Source organism: Capra hircus, chromosome 14 (genome assembly GCF_001704415.2).
Source record: "Capra hircus breed San Clemente chromosome 14, ASM170441v1, whole genome shotgun sequence".
Taxonomy (NCBI): domain Eukaryota; kingdom Metazoa; phylum Chordata; class Mammalia; order Artiodactyla; family Bovidae; genus Capra; species Capra hircus.
In genome coordinates, this window is record NC_030821.1 from 71,460,044 (window position 1) to 71,486,128 (window position 26,085).

At 46.1% G+C, this 26,085-nt stretch overlaps 1 protein-coding gene across 1 annotated transcript in view; it reads right to left on the reverse strand.

Annotated features, from left to right (window-relative positions):
• Positions 1-26,085, reverse strand: part of ASAP1 (ArfGAP with SH3 domain, ankyrin repeat and PH domain 1) — a 337,578-nt gene that overhangs the window by 72,595 nt on the left and 238,898 nt on the right. The window contains exons 6-9 of the mRNA XM_018058570.1: positions 15,168-15,242; positions 14,629-14,678; positions 5,632-5,761; positions 4,159-4,244 (exon numbers count right to left, since the gene is read on the reverse strand). Of these exons, the coding sequence (XP_017914059.1) occupies positions 4,159-4,244; positions 5,632-5,761; positions 14,629-14,678; positions 15,168-15,242 (341 nt within the window). The remainder of the gene's footprint in view (positions 1-4,158; positions 4,245-5,631; positions 5,762-14,628; positions 14,679-15,167; positions 15,243-26,085) is intronic.

Below are 26,085 nucleotides of genomic sequence, written 5' to 3' on the forward strand. Positions count from 1 at the left end.
TGCCATACTGGAAGCTGAGAAGTCAATCTTGTGTGTCTCAACTCTTCCTCTCTCAGTAATCTGAACCAGTATGAAAACAAACCCAGGCTAAAAGGAGTTGGGCTAATATAGCCTGTCATCTCTTGCAATCAGCTAGCTGGGTGTTCCAATAGCACTGCAGCCTCTCTTGGCATCTCAGCTAAGACTACTTGCTGCTGAAACCCCCTTGGGCACGGATGACCCTCCTGGTGGCTCAGTGGGGCTGCCCTTCTACGTCTGGCTTGGACGTCATCTCTGGAACATGCTGTCTTGCAGCCCGTCTCCCTGGCTTACTCCACTGCATTGGCGGCCACACCCCTCTGCCACTGCTGCTTTTGATTATGGTCCTGGCCACTGAGTGTGGTGAGGCATCGCACTGGGGTTCTGATTTGCCCTTCTCAAATGACTAATGAGAGCGAGCATTTAATCATGGGCTTTCTGGCCATTCGTGTATCTTTTCTGGAGAACTGGATATCTGAATTTTTGGTCTGTTTTTAAACTGCGCTCTCTGTCCTTGAGTTGTAAGAGTTCTTTATACAGTTCTGGACACTAGATGCTTATCTGATAAACAATTTGCAAATATTTTCTCCCCTTCTGTGGGTTGTCTTCTCACTTTCTTAACAGTATCCTTTCACTCACAAGTTTTTAACTTCGAAATCCATTTTTATTTTTTTCCCTTTTGGTTCCTTGTGCTTTGTCTGTTTTGACACATATTAATTGAGCATCTATTAAATGAACGACTGTGCCTTTGGGCAAGTTACTGATCTTTTCTGAGCTACAATTTCCTGATTGCTTTTGATAAATTCTAGCTGTTATTATCTGTAAGATGAAAGATGATAAAGTAATGTGCGTAAGTGCTCTTGAGTCTGCAGACCATAATGATACTTGCCACTGCTAGAAGCGGTGGCTAAGCAGTAGAACAATACATTTGTCTTGGAAACAGCATGTTACTGACAATGTTCATGCTGGCAAGTGAGGAGTAATCAGTGTGGGCGAGCTGAAATGAGTGACACGACTTCTTCTTTTCTGCTCCCTTTATTTTTCCACGGCAGCAGCTGTATGCCTGCCAGGTACAAGCACTACGATGAGAGATTATCAGAGCAAATTCATTTTGGAGCTCCACCTGACTTTACGTTAAAAAAAATAATTTTGAGAACTGGAATCAGGTTCTCAGAATATGAAATTTCTCTTTTTACATCTAAGTAGAATGCTTTACGGAGAAGGTGATGGCACCCCACTCCAGTACTCTTGCCTGGAAAATCCCATGGACGGAGGAGCCTGCTGGGCTGTAGACCATGGGGGCTCGACTGGGCGACTTCACTTTCACTTTTCAGTTTCATGCATTGGAGAAGGAAATGGCAACCCACTCCAGTGTTCTTGCCTGGAGAATCCCAGGGACGGGGTAGCCTGGTGGGAGGCTGTCTATGGGGTCACACAGAGTCGGACACGACTGAAGCGACTTAGCAGCAGCAGCAGCAGAATGCGTTACAGGTCCACACTACATCTGTTAAGGGTTTGGGGAGACTGAATTAGGAAGGAGGAAGACGAGTCCTGGAAAGAAAGCTCCACTTGCCTCTCGCTGTAATGGCATCTGTGAGCCTCAGCCTGGGATGGCCAGGGTCGGATTACCACATGGCCCAGTTCTACTGCTGGCTGGCTTTGAATCGCTCTCCCCACAGGGGTGTTCAGTGTGTAGGCTTTCCTCCTGCTGATCTTTCTCTGCCCTGGGGTAGACGCTTCTACCAGGCTCCAGTGTCCAAATGCCAGCCTTCCTCCAAGTCCAGTCCCAACAGCCCCCACCACCTTCAAGGAGCCCTCAGCAGTCTCTGTAGCCGGAAGTCTGTCCTCCTGATTTTCTGTGTTATCAGTCACTTCCCAGCCGTGTGATGATTCTTGATGGACCCGACTTACTTCCTGCATCGCACAATGAACTCCCAGGGGCGGAAGCCTTGTTACGTCGCTGCACCCTATAACCTAGCAAAGTCCCTGGCTTCTGCTAGGGGACTGATAAATATTTATGGAAGGAGAAAAATACAAGAATCAAGGGAAGATGCTCTCCTTTTCACCTTTACCAACAAAGGCTAATATATCTGTAGTTTACATAACGTCTTATGTTTGGAAAACTCATGTTTGTTTACATTAAATCCTTCTACATGACTTACAGATTTTTGAGACTGAAAGAGATTTCTAAAATCAGGTGAAATCAGACTTGCTGCTCAATTGCTGTAATTGAGAGACAGCACCAAAGCCTAACCACTGGACCACCAGGGAGCATCTCAAATATTGTGACTGAGAAGACAGAGAGATTCACTGATTTCTGGACAAGTTTCAAAGAAAGATCTGTGTTGAGGAAAAGTAAAACTGATGAAAGATGAAAGACTCCCCCTAAACTAAAATCAGGGCCCACCACTACACATTTCAAGGTTTCATAAGCACCCTGCTGTGATAAGAAGGCAAAGCTTAGTCTGGGTCTTCAGGACGAGGCTTCTGCAGGTCCGATTATCTTATAAACATGGAACTGTTTCCATTTCACTGTATTATTCTTATATCTGAAACTTTCATAGAAAGTAGAGTTTACTTTGAAAAAAGGAAAAGAGTAAAATCGAATTTATGTAAATAACAAGTTGATCGTTCAAAGTTTGATCTTCTTGAACAGAAACAATCCTGTATAATAAAAATAATTCTTAATTCCACTTAGAATCACCCAAGCAGGAAACAGGCACAGTGCAGCAGGCATATGCATCTTCTCAGTTAATTCTCGCATCTTCTCAAGATCTGACGTGGGTCTGCTTACGAACCTTAACCCCACCTGACCCCGCCCGACAGATGAGGAGACTGCAGTCTAGAGAAGCGCCTGACAAGGCTCACACGGTTACCAGAGCCTGGATCTGAAATCCCCTATCTGCCCCACTCAAGCCTGGTGCTTTTCCCATCACGTTAATGCTGGCTCCCTTGAATGTTTCCGTTGAACACAAAGGATTTCCTAGGTATGAGATTATAAAAAAGAATCCAAGAGATGACCAAAGGAAATTACAAAATTTGAGTTCTTGGAGAGTCAGCATCTCACCTAGTATAATACTGCTGCTTATAGACTACTGTCATTATAGGTATGCCGCCTACCATGCTCCTCTGTCCATGGGATTTCCAGGCAAGAGTACATATAAATAAGTATGACAGCTGCCCGGACCATTTTGGAATGTCCATGCACTATTTCTCTCTAAATTCCATGGATTTAGTACAGACTTGAATAGTAATCGGTACATTTTCAGACAGAAATTCTACCATAAAACCCAAGAAAGCTAACCCAGAAAGTAAAGCAGATGTGATGAAGCCAACATGGTGCCACAAGCATAATACAAGGGTGGCCCTGCACCACAAGCCACAGCGGGGCCCGTGGAGACAACCGCGCCTCCCCAAAAGGCAGCAGCAGCTACTCAGGAGCTCAAGTACAAACACCAAGAGCTGCCAGAGTCCAGAGTTTTCAGTTTCCCTTAATTTAAAAGTGAAGTCGCTCAGTCGTGTCTGACTCTTTGCGACCCCATGGACTGACTGTAGCCCACCAGGCTCGTCCGTCCATGGAATTCTCCAGGCAAGAATACTGGAGTGGGTTGCTATTTCCTTTTCCAGGGGATTTTCCTGACCCAGGGATCAAACCCGGGTCTCCTGCAGTGCAGGCAGACACTTTACGGTCTGAGCCACTAGGGAAGCCCTTAGTTTGGATGATGCAAAAAATGAAACGAAAACAGTCCCATATAGGACTATGTTGTACAAATGACCCAGTAACACGTAAGACGCCAAGTTAAGTGGGGGAGGGAAGTTACTAGAAAGGCCTCTTTAGTGGCAGAGTGACACAGCCACCATGCATTTGTCACGGTAGCTCCACGGGCTGTCAAGGCCAATGCCAGAATCCGTAAGAAGGCATTCAGAGAGGCCGAACAGTTGCCCTTAATTCGAGTGACTGACTTACAGAAAACACGGAGGGTGGAAGACAAAACCATTTCTCAGCATTTGGCCACAGACGGTCACTGTAACAACCATGCACAGGGACCAAATGAAGGACAGAGAAGAAAGAAGGAAGAAAGCGACCGTTCAGCGGAGCCTTGCGTGGGCTGATGATTATGGCGGCAATCGTCCACTTACTTGCACTGTGCGTGATAATACTTTATCAGATTCTGCAGCAGATCCACACCTTTTTTGGTCTTGATTTCATTGACTTTAATGAGATACTGTGGAAATAAAACAGAATTGGACATCGATCATTACAGAGAAGGCTCTCTGGCATGGGTTTGGGGGCCAGATCAGCAATCGTGAGTCTGCAGGAGGCTGGGCTGCAGTCAGACAGTGTGAGCTGACTTAGGGGACGCTGATCTGACAGTCACAAGTGTGCAGCACAAATTGATTAGCGTGTTAGCATTTTAGAAATGCTTAAGATTAGTTTACTAGACAAGCAGAAACCAAACACAGCAAAACATTCCGTAATAATGGATTATCCCACCCCCCACCCCAGTTCAGTGGATCTCAAACTCACTGTTCATGTGGACAAAACCTGAAAGATGGACTGAAAGACAAACAGCATTCTCTTTAAGGAAAATGCTGTAAGATACTCAAACATTCAGACCAAAGAGGTAAATTGGAAAGTACTTTAGGTACTAAAAAGGGAAAGGAAAAAAAAAAAATAATGCACTTGCTTGCTTAGTCGCTTCAGTTGTGTCCGACTCTCTGTGGCCCCATGGACCATGATGGCCTGCCAGACTCCTGTGTCCATAGGATTCTCCAGGCAAGAACACAGGAGTGGGTTGCCATTTATGCGCTAAACGTTACTGGCTCTGATTTTCAAAACTGGCCAAGATTTTCTGTTGATATTGTTTGCTTCTTGTTCACTTGTTTATGGTGTGAAAGTGCTCATGAACAGATAAGCTCCCAGAAGGAGCTGAAGGCTGATGAGGGGGGTCAGAACAGAAATTTAAAAAAAAAAAAAAAATTATGGAAGAAAATCTTGAAACTGAGAAAATTCTATCTACTTTAATATTTTCTGAAAACTGCCAAAAAAAAAAAAAAATCTATTAGTATCAGAATGAGTTGGTCTCTAGGTCACGGAATGCCACTGTTCAATGGGAACCCAGTTTGAGAACCACTGTTCTAAGGCTACGGTAACATGCTTTTCATTGCATTTCTCCCCATGAGTTCAGACTTTTTTGACTACTTCATTTCAGTTTTCATTCAAAGTGGACACAGGGTTAAAACCAAAACAAAACAAAAACCATGCTGTACAACCTGTACGAGTAAAAATATTCACCAGTGTTACCTCTCACTCCCAGTTTTTTGGTTTTTTTTTTTTCCACACTCACTCACAAGCGATATTAAAGTTCTCACCAAAGAATCCCGTTTTGGCTTAAAGAGCCCCCTAGGACCCGGGCTCAAAATATGAGACAACAGTGAGACGGCGGATCCCAAAAGGCTTGGAGAAAAGTGGAGATTAGAGAGTCCTTGAGAAACGGTCCCCTCCTCTGATCATCAAACCACAGCCCGCGTTTAAGCATAAGGACGGCTGACCAGCAGGAAAGGCGAGCGGGAACCGCGTCGAGGCGCAGGGCGGGCTCCGGCCGTCCTTACCTCGCACATCTGGAGCTGGAAGAGGCGCCGCTCCTTCTCCATTTCCTCTGCGATCTCGGCGCCGGTGATCTCCGTGCGGATCATCCCGTGCTGCTTAGCGTGCTCCCTTTTCTCCTTCTCAATTTTGGCACTGGAACCGAAGCAGACGCCAGCATTTAAAAACCAAAGAACCACACTCTTGTCTTTAAGGACAGCCATTTGACTCTTTCTTCATTACTAGAAGAGGCTGCTGAGTCGCTTCAGTCGTGTCTGATTGCGTGCGACCCCACAGACGGCAGCCCACTAGGCTCCTCTGTTCCTGGGATTCTCCAGGCAAGAACACTGGAGTGGGTTGCCATTTCGTTCTCCAATGCATGAAAGTGAAAAGTGAAAGTAAAGGCGCTCAGTCGTGCCCGATTCTTAGCGACCCCATGGACTGCAGCCCACCAGGCTCCTCTGTCCCTGGGATTTTCCAGGCAAGAGTACCGGAAGAGGGAGGGACTCTTAAATGGACGGCTTCTATCAAAAGTTGAAAATCTGAAGTTCAAAGAAGAGTCAACACATTGTATGGATTTTCACCGAGGACACTGCCTACGTTTCAACTTTGATCTCACCCTTGAGAGGATTCACCTAAGTTCTCCTCTATGCTGGCTGGCATCAAGTCACTGCGACAGTTTACCTTCACGCAGTAAAGCACTTTCATGATACAAAGGAAATCAGGAGGTTGGAGGCCTCAGGCATATCTTGATTATTAATAGACTGTAAGACTCGAGAGTTATTTCAAGAGCATATAATGGGTCTTTGGAGGCATGCACAAAAGTTAGCCAAAGGTAATATTCAATATTTCTCTAAACATAGGTTGTTTTTCACCCTCTAATGATATTTTAGTCATTTAACCACCTGGCAATGGATTGTACACAGTCAAGATTTAGGAGAAATCCAAATCTCTTCTTTGGAATGCTGTGAAAATGTTCTTCCGTTGGGAGAGGGCCAGGAGGGAGCCAAGGAAATAAGCGCGGAGAAAGCACATTAAACCAAGAGTACCTGAGGGGGATGCTTGGCTACCGCAGATAATATTTTGGTATCGATACCAATGGCCACAGCTCTTTTTCTAAAAATCCATTTAATCTGAAAGCAGACTTCTAATTTCTTTCTTTCTAACTCAGACTTTCTTAATGACGGCTTCATTTCAGTTTTCATTCAACTGGTGGTGGTTTACTCGCTAAGTCGTGTCTGACTCTTGTGACCCAATGGATTGTAGCCTGCCAGGTTCCTCTGTCCCTGGGATTCTCCAGGCAAAAATACTGGAGTGGGTCGCCATTTCCTTCTCTAGGGGATCTTCCTGATCCAGGAATCAAATCTGGGCCTCCTGCACTGCAGGATTCATTCAACTGGACACACGGTTGAAAAAAAAATGCTATATACCTCAACCAGTAAAACTTAATATTCACCAGTATTCTCTCTCACCAAAAATTTTTTCCCCACATTCACTCACAAGCAACATTAAAGTTCTCACCAAAGAGAGCCTATCATTTATAGTTGTGAAAGCAAAGACTGACCTAGCCTTTGAGTTTTCCTTTAAATTGCAGTGATGGGAAAACAAACCCTAAGAAAGCCAATATCTTTGCCAACACACAAACACAGTAGAAAAATTGAGCCATCAACTCAATGAAAAACTTACAAACTGGGCTGAGATTCACTGTAATACCCTAGTGTCTGGCATGCCTAACAACTCTTCCATCACACACCTCACAGGTTAAATGGGTGTGAAGGCAGGGATTTTACCAGAAGGAGAATAAGCCTCAGCTCTCTCTCCACTGGTGTGGGTGGGAAGAGAAGCAGGAAGCTACAGATTCTGGAGAGGGAACATGAGCAGGGAAAAACTTAATAGTAATGACAGACTGCAAGGAGATCAAACCAGTCAATCCTAAAGGAAATATAACCCTGAATATACATTGGAAGGACTGATGCTGAAGCTGAAACTCCAATACTTTGGCCACCTGATGTGAAGACCTGACTCACTGGAAGAGACCCTAGTGCTGGGAAACAATGAAGGCAGAAGGAGAAGGGGGTGGCAGAGGATGAGAAGGTTGGATGGCATCACCGACTTAGTGGCTATGAGTTTGAGCAAACTCCAGGAGATGGTGAAGGACAGGGGAGCCTGGCGTGCTGCAGCCCCTGGGGTCACAAAGAGTCGGACACAACTGAGCAATGACAGACGTTGGGTTAACATGGTGATGACCATGTGCATTTATTTATTCTTCCTTCACCAAGCTCACTAAAATGATAGGGAAGTCATTAAAAAAGTATAATCTCCCAAAGACAGGAATTGGAGACCAAAAAAAAAAAAAAAAAAAACCCGAGAGAATTCAACAAAGATTTGGAAGAGCAGGCCTGAAGAGAGAAAAGTCTGCACCCCAAACGACAGGGTCCCCTGCCTTCTGCAGCTTCCAGAATATACACTCACCAGATGGGGATACAAGGGACTGGGTGGTCCCAGGAGACAGACCTCTGGATACTGACATGTAGAATAATCCCGATTAAAAAACTGATTTGACATCCCCTAACTTAATACCTAAAGAGGCAGCTCTAGCTCTCTTGAGAAACCCGGATATGTACATGACCTTTCAGTGAATACGTGGGGTGCCTTGCTCTGAGATGTGAATGGGCAGTCAGGGACAATAAGGATAATTGAGCAAAGGCCCCAAAATGAAATGGAGAGATCAAAAAAGACAAACAGCAGGGCTGGGGTGGCATAGGGAACCAGGAGCAGTAAGAAAGCAGAAAAAAATTTATAAAAGGTAACCAAATCCTCAGAGAGCTAAAATAGTGCCTCTACAAAACAAGAAACTATACAAGAAGCTTCCCTAACCCCAACTAATTGTGAAAAAGAGCTTTTAGAAATTTAAAACATGATAACCAAAATAACACACACACACAAAATAAATGGAAACAGTGGGAAAAAAGGTGAAGAAATAACCTAAAATATAAATAGGACAGAAAAGAGAAAAGTGTAAGGACAAGCTAGAAGTCCAACACTGTATAATGAGGTGTATATAAACAAAACAAAACAAAAAAAAACCCAAACCTGAGGAATCACATGAAAAGTTTCCAGACTTTTCGTGAAGGAGTAAAAAGCTACAAACAGAAGGTCAGTGCACACACCACGGCATATGAAGCAGCTCTGCAAGACCACTCATAAAGGGAAGACTTGAACATTTTCTAACTGAAAATGAACCAACCATGCCCCTCCAAAACCTCCACGTGTCACACACACAAAGAAATGGGAATCAGAGACATCTGACTTTTTTTTTCACTAGCAACACTGGAAATCGCAAAACAATGGAGGAACGCTTTCAACATTTTGCGAGAAAATGATTATAAAGTTAAAATTTTGTATTCAGCCATCTCTCAATTCTGTGTGATGGCAGAAGGAAGGCATTGCTGGACATGCCAAAACCTGAACATCTTACCTCCTCTAGAGCTGCTCTCTGGGAAGGGCTTGGAGGTGTCGTGCAAGTGAAAGCTGCTAAGTTGTGTCCGACTCTTTGCAATCCCCTGGACTATACAGTCCATGGAATTCTCCAGGCCAGAATGGGTAGCCTTTCCTATCTCCAGGGTATCTTCCCAACCCAGGGGTAGAACCCCAGTCTCCTGCATTGCAGGCAGATTCTTCACCAGCTGAGCCACAAAGGAAGCCCAAGAATACTGGAGTGGGTGGCCTATCCCTTCTCCAGCGGATCTTCCCAACCCAGGAATCAAACCAGGGTCTGATGCATTGCAGGCAGATTCTTTACCAACTGAGCTACCAGGGAAGCCCTCAGGGAAGAGGTGGTGTGCTCACAAAATTCTGGGCTTACCACGGCAAGGAAACAGGCCTACCACTAGGGGGAGCCCCAGGGTGAGAGCCGCTCTGCTGGCATCTCTCTCTTTCGTCACTCAGTTGTGTCCGACTCTTGTGACCCCATGCACTGTAGCCCACCATGATCCTCTGCCCATGTGATTCTCCAGGCAAGAATACTGGAGTGGGTTGCCATTTTCTTCTCCAGGGGATCTTCCCAATCCAGGAATCGAACCCATGTCTCCTTCATTGCAGGCAAATTCTTTACCAACTGAGCTATGAAGGAAGCCCCTCTGCTGACATGGGGGGCCCTGGAAGGATGTCTCCAGGAACGCAAAGGAACTGACAGAGAATTTAATGATAACTGATATATAATCACCATAATAATATACATTATGTATTTGCTCAGCAGCAACATTAATAGGTATTGGACATCTGCTGGGATAATAAGAATTCACAATAGATTCATGTACAACTAAGTACATGAATAAATGAGGCAATTGCTTCATTAAGAAAAAGCAAACAAACAAAAAAAAAGAGTTGGGAATTCAATCATAGCATACCTTCAGACTGACAATACATATTTATCTTTGCAGCCAAAGATGGAGAAGCTCTATACAGTCAGCAAAAACAAGACCAGGAGCTGACTGTGGCTCAGATCATGAACACCTTATTACCAAATTCAGACTTAAATTGAAGAAAGTAAGGAAAACCACTAGACCATTCAGCTATGACCTAAGTCAAATCCCTTATGATTATACAGTGGAAGTGAGAAATAGATTTAAGGGCCTAGATTTGATAGACAGAGTGCCTGATTAACTATGGAAGGGTTCGTGACATTGTACAGGAGACAGGGATCAAGACTATCTCCATGGAAAAGAAATGCAAAAAAGCAAACTGGCTGTCTGGGAGGCCTTACAAATAGCTGTGAAAAAAAGAGAAACAAAAAGCCAAGGAGAAAAGGAAAGATATAAGCATCTGAATGCAGAATTCCAAAGAATAGCAAGAAGAGATAAGAAAGCCTTCTTCAGCGATCAATGCAAAGAAATAGAGGAAAAGAACAGAATGGGAAAAACTAGAGTTCTCTTCAAGAAAATTAGAGATACCAAGGGAACATTTCATGCAAAGATGGGCTCGATAAAGGACAGAAATGGTATGGACCGAACAGAAGCAGAACATATTAAGAAGAGGTGGCAAGAATACACAGAAGAACTGTACAAAAAAGATCTTCACGACCTGGATAATCACGATGGTGTGATCACTCATCTAGAGCCAGACATCCTGGAATGTGAAGTCAAGTGGGCCTTAGAAAGCATCACTACGAACAAAGCTAGTGGAGGTGATGGAATTCCAGTCGAGCTATTTCAAATCCTGAAAGATGATACTGTGAAAGTGCTGCACCTCAATATGCCAGCAAATTTGGAAAACTCAGCAGTGGCCACAGGACTGGAAAAGGTCAGTTTTCATTCCAATCCCAAAGAAAGGCAATGCCAAAGAATGCTCAAACTACTACACAATTGCACTCATCTCACATGCTAGTAAAGTAATGCTCAAAATTCTTCAAGCCAGGCTTCAGCAATACGTGAACTGTGAACTTCCTGATGTTCAAGCTGGTTTTAGAAAAGGCAGAGGAACCAGAGATCAAATTGCCAACATCCGCTGGATCATGGAAAAAGCAGGAGAGTTCCAGAAAAACACCTATTTCTGCTTTATTGACTATGCCAAAGCCTTTGACTGTGTGGATCACAATAAACTGTGCAAAATTCTGAGAGAGATGGGAATACCAGACCACTTGACCTGCCTCTTAAGAAATCTGTATGCAGGTCAGGAAGCAACAGTTAGAACTGGACATGGAAGAACAGACTGGGTCCAAATATGAAAAGGAGTACGTCAAGGCTGTATATTGTCACCCTGCTTATTTAACTTATATGCAGAGTACGTCATGCGAAATGCTGGACTGGAAGAAACACAAGCTGGAATCAAGATTGCCGGGAGAAATATCAAGAACCTCAGATATGCAGATGACACCACCCTTATGGCAGAAAGTGAAGAGGAACTAAAAAGCCTCTTGATGAAAGTGAAAGTGGAGAGTGAAAAAGTTGGCTTAAAGCTCAACATTCAGAAAACGAAGATCATGGCATCCGGTCCCATCACTTCATGGGAAATAGATGGGGAAACAGTGGAAACAGTGTCAGACTTTTTTGGGGGGCTTCAAAATCACTGCAGATGGTGACTGCAGCCATGAAATTAAAAGACGCTTACTCCTTGGAAGAAAAGTTATGAGCAACCTAGATAGCATATTCAAAAGCAGAGACATTACTTTGCCGACTAAGGTCCGTCTAGTCAAGGCTATGGTTTTTCCAGTAGTCATGTATGGATGTGAGAGTTGGACTGTGAAGAAGGCTGAGTGCCGAAGAATTGATGCTTTTGAACTGTGGTGTTGGAGAAGACTCTTGAGAGTCCCTTGGACTGCAAGGAGATCCAACCTGTTCATTCTGAAGGAGATCAGCCCTGGGATTTCTTTGGAAGGAATGATGCTAAAGCTGAAACTCCAGTACTTTGGCCACCTCATGCGAAGAGCGGACTCACTGGAAAAGACTTTGATGCTGGGAGGGATTGGGGGCAGGAGGAGAAGGGGACGACAGAGGATGAGATGGCTGGATGGCATCACGGACTCGATGGACGTGAGTCTGAGTGAACTCCGGGAGTTGGTGATGGACAGGGAGGCCTGGCGTGCTGCGATTCATGGGGTCGTAAAGAGTCAGACACGACTGAGCGACTGAACTGAACAGATCCACAAAAAGACTAATGCGTGAATGTTCAGGGCTTCCCAGGTGGCGCTAGAGGTAAAGAACCAGACTGCTGATGCAGGAGGTGCAGGAGACATGGGTTCCATCCCTGGGTCAGGAAGATCCACTGGAGGAGGAAATGACTCACTCCAGGATCCTTGCCTGGAGAATCCCATGGACAGCCTGAGCACAAATGCATGTTCAGCATATTTATACTCACAAAAATGTAATCACTGACAACTGGCTTAAAACACAAATCACTGTATTTATCTTACTGGATGAATGAGGAGGGGGTGGGGTGGAAAAGTGATGGGGATGGTTGGACAAGCGTGATAAATCCTCACCTATCACGGCAATACAATACAGACGAACCAAGAAGGAACAGCAAGAGGAACCTGCGGGATGTGGGGAGAACTCAGGAGCCCCACCCTCCTTGTAACGACTCAGTTCTAGCTCCTTTCTGCTGTGTGCAGACGCCCTTGGGCCTGGCAGTCCTGTGAGCACTCGAGACCCACTTGCACAGGGCAAGACACACGGGCCTGATGCCATGGCCCACGGCCTTCACTTACCCTGGCTGGCCATTTTAGGGAGCCTTCTGTTCTCAGCACCATTTGTCACCGTCACGGCACATCAGAAGCATTCCTTAGGCAGCAAATCCTCAACGATGTGTGTATTACATAAGCGATTACAGAAGTGGTTTCGGGGAAAACATTTTAATCCTGAATTTGTTTTTCTCTGGCTTGTGTTTTCACTTTCCTGTTATTGCTGCCTACGGAAATGTTTTTATTCTCTCATGTTTATAGTTATCCAAGTTTATAGCCAAGACATTTATTAAATGCTTTTAAATACATTTCTCCTCCTGCCCCACCCCACTGACTGGTGTTATAAATGTCTCAGAGTACTAATAAGAATCACTATGGATGGTGACTGCAGCCTTGAAATTAAAAGACGATTGCTCCTTGGAAGAAAAGCTATGACCAACCTAGACAGTGTATTAAAAAACAGAGACATCATTGCCGAGAAAGGTCCATCAAGTCAAAGCTATGGTGTTTCCAGTAGTCATGTCTGGATGTGAGAGCTGGACCATAAAGAAAGCTGAGCACTGAAGAACTGATGCTTTTGAAATGTGGGGCTGGAAAAGACTCTTGAAAGTCCCCTGGACAGTAAGGAGATCAAACCAGTCAATCCTAAAGGAAATCAACTCTGAATATTCATTGGAAAGACTGATGCTGAGGCTTAATACTTTGGCCACCTGATGTGAAGAACTTACTCACTGGAAAAGACCCTGATGCTGGGAAAGACTGAGGGCAGAAGAAGGGGCAACAGAGGGTGAGAGGGCTGGATGGCATCATCGACTCAAAGGACATGAATTTGAGCAAACTCAGGGAGACAGTGAGGGACAAGGAAGCCTGGCATGTTGCTGTCCATGGGGTCACAAAGAGTTGGACGCTACTGAGCGACTGAACCACAAATAATAAGAAAGGGATGTGGAAGAACGACCCGTATAGTATGAGGATGAGCCACGTCCACACTGAGGTCTGATGGGCAGCGTCTCCCTGGTCCCACGTGGATCGCTCCAGCTTGCAGGCCTCTGGCTGCAGCCATGCTATGCTGTTCTGGGGTCACAGAGACCAGAGGGGAAGCCACACTTACTAGCCTTAGGACCTTCCGAAGCCCCTTAGCCTTTCTAAGCTTCAGTTTCCTGATCCACAAACAGGCAGCCCAAGGTGCACACGGAGAGGGGTGCTGCGAGGAGGTCATGCACATGAAGCATTTTGCTCAGGCCCCGGTGGGCAGAGGGATGTCACGGTTGTTTTGCTGCCAAGTCGTGTCTGACTCTTCGCAACCCTGTGGACCGTAGGCTGCCGGGCTCCTCTGTCCATGGGATTCTCCAAGCAAGAATACTGGAATGGGTTGCCATTTCCTCCTCCGGGGGATCTTCTTGACCCAGGGAAAGAACCCATGTCCCCTACATTGGCAGGCGGGCTTCTTCACCGTGGAGTCACAACACAAACAGTAGCTGTTTTTTATTTCTGAGTTGCCGTGTTATCCAGAAACGGGTAAATGGTCTATCGCTACGCACGAACTTTAATGAAAAAAAACTACAATACTCATCGACCTATAACTTGACCGTGTATCAGCCACGGACGCCAAAATAATCGACAATGAAAGTACATCTCACTCTAGACAACCAGCAGGGGAGGTGGAACCACTTCTAATCAGGTGAGCATACTCAGCCTCACGGCCCTTCCAAGGATGGACTCGGCAGTGTTTTTCTCCTGAAGGAATTAGTTCAAGACTCTGTCCTTCTTTTAGTTATTCTTTTTCTTAGAACACTTAAACCAGTAACAACAACAAAAAGGAACCAATTAGAAAAAACACACTTACAACTTCGTCTCATAATCTTTCCAAGCTTTGTCAAATGGCTTCTTGAGATCCTTAGAAAAGAGAAGATAAAATTGAGATTAAACATGCTTTTGCTTCAAGGTGAATAATTTTCAGATCACATCTTAGCAAAAACAATTTCTGTTACAGGACCCTGGAAACTTTACACGGGACACTTTCAGGCACACCACGTGACTTATTACACCCAAGAAAGCTAAGACAGTTGTAGCCACGCGTGTTCCCAGTCAAAACCATGAGGCAGTACCTGGTGGTTCTGAGAGGTGGGTCCACCAGGGTGGAGCCCAGACTCAGCACAGCCCACCCCCCGCCCGCCGATCTTCCTGACAGCATCTCATCCTATTTCTCAGCCAATAACACTATGTGAGTCGGTGTCTTTCTTCTAATGACCGCCTTCCAACAACACTTTTCATGCTGAAAATGTTCAGAGTGTCTTTCAGATACCAGTGCCACTAGGATCTTCAAAGATAAGAACAAATCGATCCTTTGAAGCTAAAGTGAAAATTGAATTTCAGAACACTCACGCCTTTGACTCCCTTCAGGTCTCCTTTCAACAAGGAATCCAAGGTGAAGATCACATTGTGGCTCAGGCCCTGGAGCTGAAAAGCAAACAGAGACGGGAGACAGTTAAAAAGGGAGCGCACAGGGAACCGCAAAACCAGCTGATGCTCGGTGAGCACCGTCGCCCCCACGCAAGTACAGACGCGATACAGTGAGGGCAGAGACCTTGATCGCCCTGCTCGCAACTGTATCCTCAGTGCCCAAGTTCTGTTGAAAGAGAAAGCTGTTCAGGGGTTCCCTGGTGGCCCAGCGGAAAGAATTTGTCTTGGAATACAGGACACCAGTTTGATGCCTGGTCTGGGAAGATTCCCACACGGGCAGAGCAGCTAAGCCTGCTCACTGCAACTACTGAGCCCGTGCTCTAGAGCGCACGAGCCACACTACTGAGCCCCCGAGCTGCAACAGCTTAAGCCTCTGCGCCGGAAAAGAGAAGCCACTGCAATGAGAAGCCCGCACAGCACGAGGAAGGGTAGCTCCCACCCACTGCAACTAGAGAAAGCCCACATGCCGCAGCAAAGACCCACCACAGCCAAGAAATAAACAGATCTGTGCGTTTCACGGTAGGTAAACTTAATCCCAATTTTTAAGAAATAATGTAGTCTCCTAGCCATCTAATTTACTCAAGGGACATGAAAGTTGCTCAGTTGTGTCCGACTCTTTGCGACCCCATGTATACAGTCCATGGATTTCTCCATGCCAGAATACTGGAGTGGGGAGTCTTTCCCTTCTCCAGGAGATCTTCCCAACCCAAGGATTGAACACAGGTCCCCCGCATTGCAGGCGGATTCTTTGCCGGCTGAGTCACAAGGGAAACCCTAATTTACTACTTTTTACTAATCCACCTGCTGATGCAAAGGACACAGGTTGGATCCTTGGCCCAGAAAGATTCCCACATATGCCACAGAGCAACTAAGCCCAGGCACCACAACTACTGAGCCTGTGCTCGAGAGCGCACCAGCCCCAATACTGAGCCCGCGGGCTGCAACAACTTAATTAGACCCCTGCGCTTGGAACCTGGGCTCCCCAACAAGAGAAGCCACTGCAATAAGCCCGCACACCTCAACTGGAGAGTAGCCCCTCCTCGCTGCAACTAGAGAAAGCCCGTATGCTGCCACGAAGACCCAGCATAACCAAAAATAAATGAATTAAAAAAAAAAGTAAACAAAAAAGAGAACGACTTAGCAAGTGCAACCTACAGCTGGGGGAGGGGTTTTCACTGTTCTGGGGCAGTGGCCTGGGTCTCCTTGATTTCAGGATGGAGCAGAGAGAAGCCCACAGAGGGGGGGTAGGACTGTAACCAGCTGGGGAGCAGGGGGGCAGGGGGTGGGAAACCAAGGGGAGGATGGTTTAGTGTGCACACAGTCAGGAGAGCCAGGGCTGAGGAGAGTTTATGATACAGTCTGTCTTCAAGGAGACCCAGGCATCTCGGGGAAGTCAGTTTCAGCAGTGTGCAACCAAGACGCCAGGGACCCACAGCACTGGATTCACATGCGGAGGCCGTAGGTTCCCTCATTTGAGAGGTCATTTTGTTCACGTGTAAGTGTATTCACCTGTCAGGTGACCCACCCACCCTTCCATCAATCATTGACTTAGTACCTATTCCATGACACCTGCGATGCCGGGGCTGAGACAGGGGTGCCAGGATGTCTAAAACACCGCCTGCCTCCAGAGAGCCCGCACGCGGGGGGCAGACACAATCAGCATGCAGCCAACTCTACCAGAGGATGATGCCACGTGTTTATCAGCAGCGGAGGGAGAAACCGGTGTGTGAAGGAGCAAGGCTGACGTTTATAGGCTCTGTGTGGGACCTTCTTAACCACATCTCTAAAGCAAGGATGTTACAGTCTGTTGCGGGCGGCTGCTGTGACGATGCAGTGCGTTCACGTATGAGGAAAGTGCTAGTGTGTTCCCTGATACTTGGGAAAAGCTGAAGACGTGTTTACTTTGAAAATCCTACGGGATGTTAAATACAAATGAAAGCAACGTGGTGCTGAAGCTGAAACTCCAAAACTTTGGCCACCTGGTGTGAAGAACTGACTCGCTGGAAAAGACCCTGATGCTGGGAAAGACTGAAGGGAGGAGAAGGGTCCAACAGAAGATGAGATGGTTGGATGGCATCACTGACTCAATGGACACGAGTTTGAGCAAGCTCCGGGAGTTGGTGGACAAGGAGGCCTGGCATGCTGCAGTCCATGGGGTTGCAGAGTCAGACATGACTGAGCGACTGAACTGAACTGAAGGCAATGTGGGAGCAGAGGCGGAGGGGCGGGGCGGGGAGGTTTTTTCTCCTGCCTGGAACACCTCCCTAGCCCTGGCCTGAGGTTCTCATCTGAGGTTTCCTGCAGCTCTAAGTCACTCCATGTCCTGCCCTCCCTGACCACCAATGAGACACACACGAGGAGAGTTCCCCACCACTAGTGGGCTTAGACCAGAGACAACCAACTCTTCTTATTTCAAAGACAAAGAGATTCCTACCAAGGCCACCTCATCTCTGCCATCTCACCATCACCCAGCTGGGCTGGCAGGCCAGATGCACAGTCCTCGTTCCAGGGTGGTCTGGGGTGCCGGTCTCAGGGCGTGGGGTGAAAATGACCTCAGATGTTATAACGGTCTGTGGCTTTCCAAAGGGTCACAGTATGTAAACTGAAACAGAATACCACAGTATTCGAATTTCATGGGGGATGTTATTAGGAAAGAAGTAAGCTTCCCTGGTGGTACAGTCTGTAAGAATCTGCCTGTCAATGCAGGATACACGGGTTTGATCCCTGGTCCAGGAGGATTCCACACACTGCAGAGAACTAGCCCCATGTGCTATTAACTACTGAGCCCAACACGCTGCAACTTTGAAGCCCACAAGCCCTAGAGCCTGGGCTCCACAGGAGAAGCCGCTGCAGCGAGAAGCTGGCACACCGCAGCTGGATAGTAGCCCGCCCCGGGCACTCTTCACAACTAGAGAAAAGCCCATACAGCAAAAGGACCCAGCACAGCCAAAAATTAGTAGTAAAATTATTAAAAAAATAATAAAAATGCTCCCTGGGATGGAGGCTTCCAGGTAATAATGAGGAAAAAAAAGAAAGGGTGAAAACCACTGGCCTTGGATCTGAGATGGGGAAAAAGAAAGATTAAGAGGATTCACTCTCTGTCCTGGACAGATAGCTAGAATAATATTTTGTTCTGAGTCCTCAACAATCTCATTCCTGGGCCACAAGCCCCCTGCATCCTGCTACCCTGCGGTCTTGGGACTTAGGGCCACGTTCACCTTGTGTGGACAGTGGTAAGTGAGGTACGGACCTCCATTAATCAAGGCAGAAAGTACCTATCCCCTGTTTGTGAAGATCCTTGCATTACTTCTCAACCTTTACCACCCTTATCATTTATACGTGTATTTGTTTCCTTATGTGTTTTGCTGTGTTTCCAACTTGAATGTGGGCTTCCCTGGTTGCTCAGATGGTAAAGAATCCACCTGTAATGCGGGAAACCTGGGTTTGATCCCTGGGTTGGGAAGCTCCCCTGGAGGAGGGCATGGCAACCCGCTCCAGTATCCTTACCTGGAGAATCCCCATGAACAGAGGAGCCTGGTGGGGTATAGTCCATGGGGTCACAAAGAGTCAGACATGGCTGAGCGACTAAGCACAATTTGAATGCAAACTCTTTGAGAGTGTGGTCTGCGTGTTCACTGCTATGTTTCCAGAATTTAGAACATTGCCTGGCACAGAGCAGCTACTCACTAAATATTTTCAGAATGAAGGAAACACAAAGTCACGTGTGTACAAGGTTCTTCTCTACAGGATTGTTCAGATTGAGTTTAGTATTTATCGGACTTCCCTGGTGGCTCAGACGGTGAAGCGTCTGCCTACAATGCAGGAGACCCGGCTTCAATCCCTGGGTTGGGAAGATCTCCTGGAGAAGAAAATGGCAACCCACTCCAGTATTCTTGCCTGGAAAATCCCATGGAAGGAGGAACCTGGTAGGCTACAGTCCATGGGGTGGCAAAGAGTCAGACATGAATGAGCGACTTTACTCACTTCATTTAGTATTTATCAGTAGAGGACCAATTAATAAATTATGGGAAGTTCTACACAATAGCCATTAAGATGAGAAAGTTTATTATGTCTGACTTTGGAAATACCTCCAAGATAAACTGTTTTGTGATAAAAGCAAAGTGAAAAACAGTATTCATGGTGTATAACGATTTGTACAAAAAGAGGGAAGAAAATATGGCTACGCTCAAATTATGTCAGGGAGGATACAGACTACACCGCTGATGGTCCCTTCCAGGGATGGACACTGGCTGGAAGAGAAGCCTTTTCTGTGCGCCTTCTGCATCTTGGGGGAGCTGAGGAGAGGGATAACCTGGACCGCGCTATTGATCCAAAACAGGTGAAAGTTCTAAAACAGAACATGAAGAGACGGTGATTATAAACCATTTTAAACCATGAGTCCCACATCAAGGCTTTCACCAAGGCCTCTTATCCTTCGGGAAATAAAAGCAGGAAAAAACAAAAAATACATAAATGTCCTTGCCACTTTGGCCTAAAGGCTGTGTTACAAAATAACAATAATAGTTATGAAACTCCATGGTTTGTACTGAATTTGAGGGTTGTTTGGAAGGAAAAGTCCCTTAAAAGCCAGGTACTGACCACACAGTGAACACACAGCCCCACATTTTGGCCCTGTCATCGTGGGGAGGCACCGGGTAAGCGTGGTGGACTGTAGTTTGCAGTGATGGAAAACCCCAAGACTTAAGAATTTCTTTGTGGTTATCCGCATACATACTCTTGGGGGCTGATAAGAAACCAAGAAGGCAAAAGTACCACATATTGTGAATTCAGAATCTTTCCAGTGATGAGCCTATGAAAAGGCCATAGGGGAAAAAAAAATTTTAACATACACAAACTCTTATTTCTTGGGAAAAAGTTGGTTCATTTACAGAAACTGGCAAAGGAGATTGTGAGAATAGTAACTATTTATTTCTATAAAGACAGGGAGAGAAGTCAAAGAGCAGAGCAATCTCAAGAGAAGAAAACTTTTAGGACATATTTGGGCAAAACTAAACTTCCTTCCTGGGATTTCCCTAGTAGTCTAATGGTTAAGATTCTGAATTTCCACTGCAAGTGAGCGTGGGTTCGATCCCTGGAAGGGAAACTAAGATCCCACAGGCTACCTGCTGCAGCAAAAAAGAAAAATTAAAATAAATAAATACGCTCATGACAGAAATTTAAAGAGAAAAATTTCCTTCCTTGGCCATCTCAGCCTAGAACACCTACTCTCAGATATTTTAAGGCATTGCTTCTGTGACAGGGATGGATCAGGTCGATTCACAGTTGAAGGATTCTGTCATTTCCCTTTTTTTTTTTTTTTTGCTAATTTCCCAGCTCTTTCAGGAATCCTTTTCACGGCCTTGGCAAACTTTTCATTGCAAACGGATATATAACAAAAGCACCCCATGGGCAATGCGGTCAGTGTGACACGGTAATAATACGGGGTGGACAGACTTCTGGTATCACCTTCATAAGCCTCAGGTTTTTAAAAGCAGCCTTTCAAATCCATTATATAATCATTTCCTATTTATTTTACTGAGGTCCTATATTGATTACTCCACTCCCATTTACTCCCAACCCATTTCCTTTATCAATAGAGTTGAACTAACATAAGCTCTTCATGTGATTCAAGATTACACCAGGTAGATGGGCATGTTTTTAAAGGTACATCTTTTCCATTTTATTACATAACACACTAAAGCCCCTTTCAGGAGTGATGTTTAGTTGTGGTAAATGCATGTGCTTTCCAAACACAGTTGTTTGTTTCCTTCCTTACAAAAGGGCAACTTCCCCTGTGAGCACACAAATCAAGCCCACCAAGGAATCCGGGGTAAATCAGACAGGGAGTGGCTGAGGGCTACCATCCTGCACAATGATGCAAAAGTGATTTGTTTAAGCACATAAACTATGATTACTACTGGCTTTGAGAAAAACATTTTGCCTACAACTGCTTAAACGCTACCAGACATTATACAAACTGCCCTTGTAATTCCAGCCACTGGAAAAGCCGTTTTCCTGGGTATAAAAACACACACACCTCCATGCCCTTAGTTTTTCTTTACCCCTGTAGAGCTTTGCTAGGAAATGATCTTGTTAGCTGTTTGCTGATTCCCGCCTATCTTTTCTAGAAGGTATGCTTCCTACGGGGAGGCGGCTCCTCTGTTTTGTTCACTAACTGATCAGATCCCAACACAGGAGCCAAGTGGCAGTTGTAGGTCTTCACGCTCCAAGGCAGCTGCTGGCTGGCCGGTGCGGGCCTGGCGATGGGGTGGGGCAGTGACTCAGCAGCGCAGCTCTGCAGACGGTACCCCCAGGACACCTACAACACCAACCTGCACATGCAACTCTATCAACTAACGAGGACGTGATCTGCTTGCTTTGTCATCCTGCGTTACTTCTGACAACCCGTCTTCACCGCCCACTGGTTTCTCTTTCTCTCTCTTTCCCCTCTGCAGACAGAAAGAGTTCCTCTGAAAGTAAAGCTAATACGAATCTGCTGACTTGCTCAGCACATTGGAAAATCCAATTAAAGTAATGAGCCAGCTCCCAGCGTTCTCCCGAGGTTCCCTGGTATAAATTAGGTCTTCTGGCCCATGTGTTAACTCCTTCCTGCCCTGCAGAGTGACTCACCACCGTGAAGCTGTTTTATTCTGGTGCCTGGGCATCAGGCTGTCTTCCAGGGCATTTAAGATCCGGAGGAAAGAGTTCTTGGCAGGAGCCGCGAGGCATGAGGCCATGCATCACTCCTGGCCTGTGGCTTTGGGAGAACTGCCTGACTTGCTGACTTGGCTCCCTGATTTGAAAATGGGCATCCTGGCGCCTTCCTCTATGAGCCCGAGCCAGTGTGCAGGGACCAGGGCCTGACGCCAAAGAAATTCTTGCTTCACTGCAGACACACAGGGTTGCCTGCTTCACTGGTGGCTCCTGAGAACCACGCAAGGTGTGTTCAAACACTCTATTAAGTGGAGGCATCAAACCACAGACCAGGTCTGGCACTAAACGTAATGAACTGCTTACTTCACTGTCTTCCTAGAGGTATCAGAATGCTTTGAAAACTACGATATACTATATGTGTGAATGAACAATCATTATCAGCTATTACTAACCTATTAAGCAAAGGGAAAGATTGAGGGCAGAAGGAGAGGAGGGCAGGGCTGGATGGCATCACTGATGCCATGAACTTGGGCAAACTCTGGGAGATGGTGAGGGACAGGGAAGCCTGGCATGCTGCCGTCCGTGGGGTGGTGAAGAGTTGGACACAACTTGGCGACTGAACAACAACAAAAGCTAAGCTTTATTTTATTTGGTTGCATATGCATTAAGGGGAAACAGGTTCTGCTCAGAGGTCAAGGGGTGAGAGGTAAGGATGCGTCTTCATCCCCTGCTCAGGGTTTTGTAGGTGCAACCCTCACAGCCACCAGAGTGCCCTGTGCTCGCACAGTCAACCAGGGGACGTGCACTCGGCCAGGCTGCGCCTGGGGAAGGCATTCACAGCCACACCACATGCTGCCAAGGGGCCGCGACATGCAGACACTGCCCGCAACGCATGCAAAATGCCCGGCACAACACAGACTCTTAATAATAAAATGTAGCCCCGTTTATTTTCTTAGGAGTCTTTACACATGAAAAGCTCAGCAGTAATAGTGGGGAAAAAAAAAATCTAATGATAGCATTTCAGATCCTGAAACAGGTCTTCTGAGGCTGGAGGAATGGAGGGGAGACTCCCAAGTGTCCTTCAGATTACACCACTCTCTCCTCTGGTAAGTTTCAGAGTGATTTCCCCGTCTCAACCTCCTATAGAACTGCAGGATAATGTACCCCGTTATACCTTCCTTCAACCTAGGTAGCCTGAAATAGTTATTAAAATGACAGATGGCATTGTGTTTAACACATGTTATCTAAAATTACTGGGGCTTGCCCAGGTGGTGCAGTGGTGAAGAACCTGCCTGCCTGACACAAAGACTCAGGTTGAATCCCTGGGTCGGGAAGATCCCCTGGAGGGGGAAATGGCAACCCACTCCAGTATTCTTGCCTGGAGAATTCCGTGGACAGAGGAGCCTGGTCAACTACAGTCTAAAGTTATTGCTTGAAACAACTCTCTTAAAATGAGACTTGGTCTCACCCAATTAATGAGGAAACAGGCTGAGAGAGGTTAAGCCACCTGCCCAAGGTCAAACAGTAAGTAAAGGAGTCGGTCAGCGTATTAATAAAGGTTTTCACTGACTCCAAAGACTCCTGTGCTCTGCCATGCTGTTAGGTTGAGATTTTAAAGTGCTTATCAGATCACATCAATTGGCTTCGCGTGCCCCGTCCTACTGCAGGTCTGGCCCCGCCCATGTCTCAGGCTCCCCCACCAGTTCCCACTAGCCTTCGACCGCTCCAGGCCCCCTCCGTGTCTTGACCCATCACAGCCTTTCTTCTAGGCACCTGCTGGGTCTTCTGTCGGGACCTCTCTTCCTCTGGCTGCTGGCAAAGCGGGCTTCCAATCTCCAGGCTGCTTCCTCAGGGAGGTCCTGACTGGTCTAGCTCTAGACAGATCGCTCCCCTCTGATCTCCCATTACTCTCAGCCAGGCAGAACAGGTTCTCTTTCAGGAGAGTCTGCATTCTAGAGTCAGTGGTTTGCGTTTTTTTTCACTTTCTGGAGCAAAGCTTCTTGAGGACGAGGGCTCTGATTGTTCTGTCGACCACTGTGTTACATCAAGTCCTCAGCATAGACACAATATATGTATGTCGAGTAAAATGCTTGTTGACTGACTAAATGGATGAAAAAATGAGCTTGAACCCCGGCTCCCTGCATTGGGAACATGGAGTCTTAGCCACTGGGCCACCAGGGAAATCCCTCAGCAGCTCTGCTTTAGGGAGCTTCTTATGAAACGAAGGTTCTTAGGCTACCACGTTTTACAAAACGGGAAAACATTTTCAGAGTATATAAATAAATGAAGACCGGAGGTATAAAACAGCACTGCAGTATGAGCCCAGTGTTAAGTACTGTATGATATGTAAAAGGCAAAAGAAGAAGGGGACGGCAGAGGATGAGATGATCAGATAGAATTGCTGACTCAACAGATATGAATCTGAGCAAATTCCGGTAGCGAAGGGCAAGGGAGCCTGGAATGCTGCAATCCATGAGGCTGCAGAGAGGTGGACACGACTCTAGGAAGTGAACGGCAACAACTGTATAAGAACTAGTCACAGGAAAACAAGACATATGTACAGACAGACAGAACGTCAGAAGCTAGCTAGCTAGTTCCCAACCCCTTAACGGTAGACTGTAAAGTGACTGGTGATTTTTATTTTACTCTTCCCCCACCCCTGCATTTTCCAGGTTGTCAACAATGAACTGGCTATTACTTTTACATACTGCTGCTGCTAAGTCACTTCAGTCGTGTCCAACTCTGTGCGACCCCATAGACGGCAGCCCACCAGGCTCCGCCGTCCCTGGGATTCTCCAAGCAAGAACACTGGAGTGGGTTGCCATTTCCTTCTCCAATGCATGAAAGTGAAAAGTGAAAGTGAAGTCGCTCAGTCGTGTCCGAATCTTCACGATCCCATGGACTGCGGCCCACCAGGCTCCTCCGTCCATGGGATTTTCCAGGCAAGAGTACTGGAGTGGGGTGCCATTGCCTTCTCCGTACGTTTACATAGGCTATTAAAAAGAAATTTGACACAGAAACACAAGAGGGCGATATAATCACCCAGCAGCTTATTTCTCATTTAACTTACTTGTTATTATAAGATACAAAGCAGGTGGTGTGTATAAAAGTAAAAATAATTAATAAGGCAGTGGATTTGGATGAAAAATGTTGTATCTTCTCTATAACACTAGGGAGGGCTTCCCTGATGGGTCAGTGGTAAAGAATCTGCCTGCAATGGGTCCCAAAGATCCCCTGGAGGAGGAAATGGCAACCCACTCCAGTATTCTTGCCTGGGAAGTCCCACAGGTTACAGTCCACGGGGTCCCAAAGAGCTGAACACGACTCAGCGACTAAACGACAACATAACACTAGGGAACTCGGGCTCTCTGCCCAGGACAGCAATTCTTATTGGTGGTTCCCAATGTGCAGTCCTTGGACCAACTGTGTCAGGCCAGGTGGGAACTTATTAGAAACAAAATCTCCAATCTTATTAATCAGACTCGGGGCGGGCGGGGGGCGGCGGGCGGCAGGTGCGGCAAGAGGGGACCAACAACCTGCTTTTAAACAAGCTTTCTTGGGAAGATCAATGCAAGGGCAAGTTTGGGCCCCGTGGTCTTAGCTGTTCAGAGTAGAAGGAAAACCAAAGCTCTGTTGGAGAAGAAAGCCCTACAGACAGAGAGTGGGACCCACTCGCCTAAGGCCTGAGGCATAATTCCTAGGAAGAAAGAACAGAGGTGAGCGAGAGGTGAGGAGAACCAAATTCCCACTTTAAGCTAAAGGGGCTGGGAACGAGCAAGTCTGAATTTAACCAGAAAGTACAGTTTCACTGAAATTTTTGCAGAGAAAACTGGGTATGTGCAGGAGTGTCAGAGAATAAGAGAATACCTTAATGTAAAATAATGCAATTATATTTTGTCTAATTCAATTTAAGTAAATGACGGGTTAGATTTGACATCATTTCCTACATCAACAGTGAAACTGAAAGAAAGCATGATTTTCCTTTGCATTATGTGATTTCATCTGAGGATAATAATAAGAAAAGGGAGGGGAGGGCAGCTAAGATTTATAAGATCGAGATAAATGAGAAAGCAAAAGAAAAAAGCCTGTATAGGTATGCCTTGGTTTAAAAGAGTCAGGCCGACCCTAAGGGCTTCTTTAGTGTGCTTGAGAGGATTAATCAGTTTGTGGTCAACCTTCAGACCTT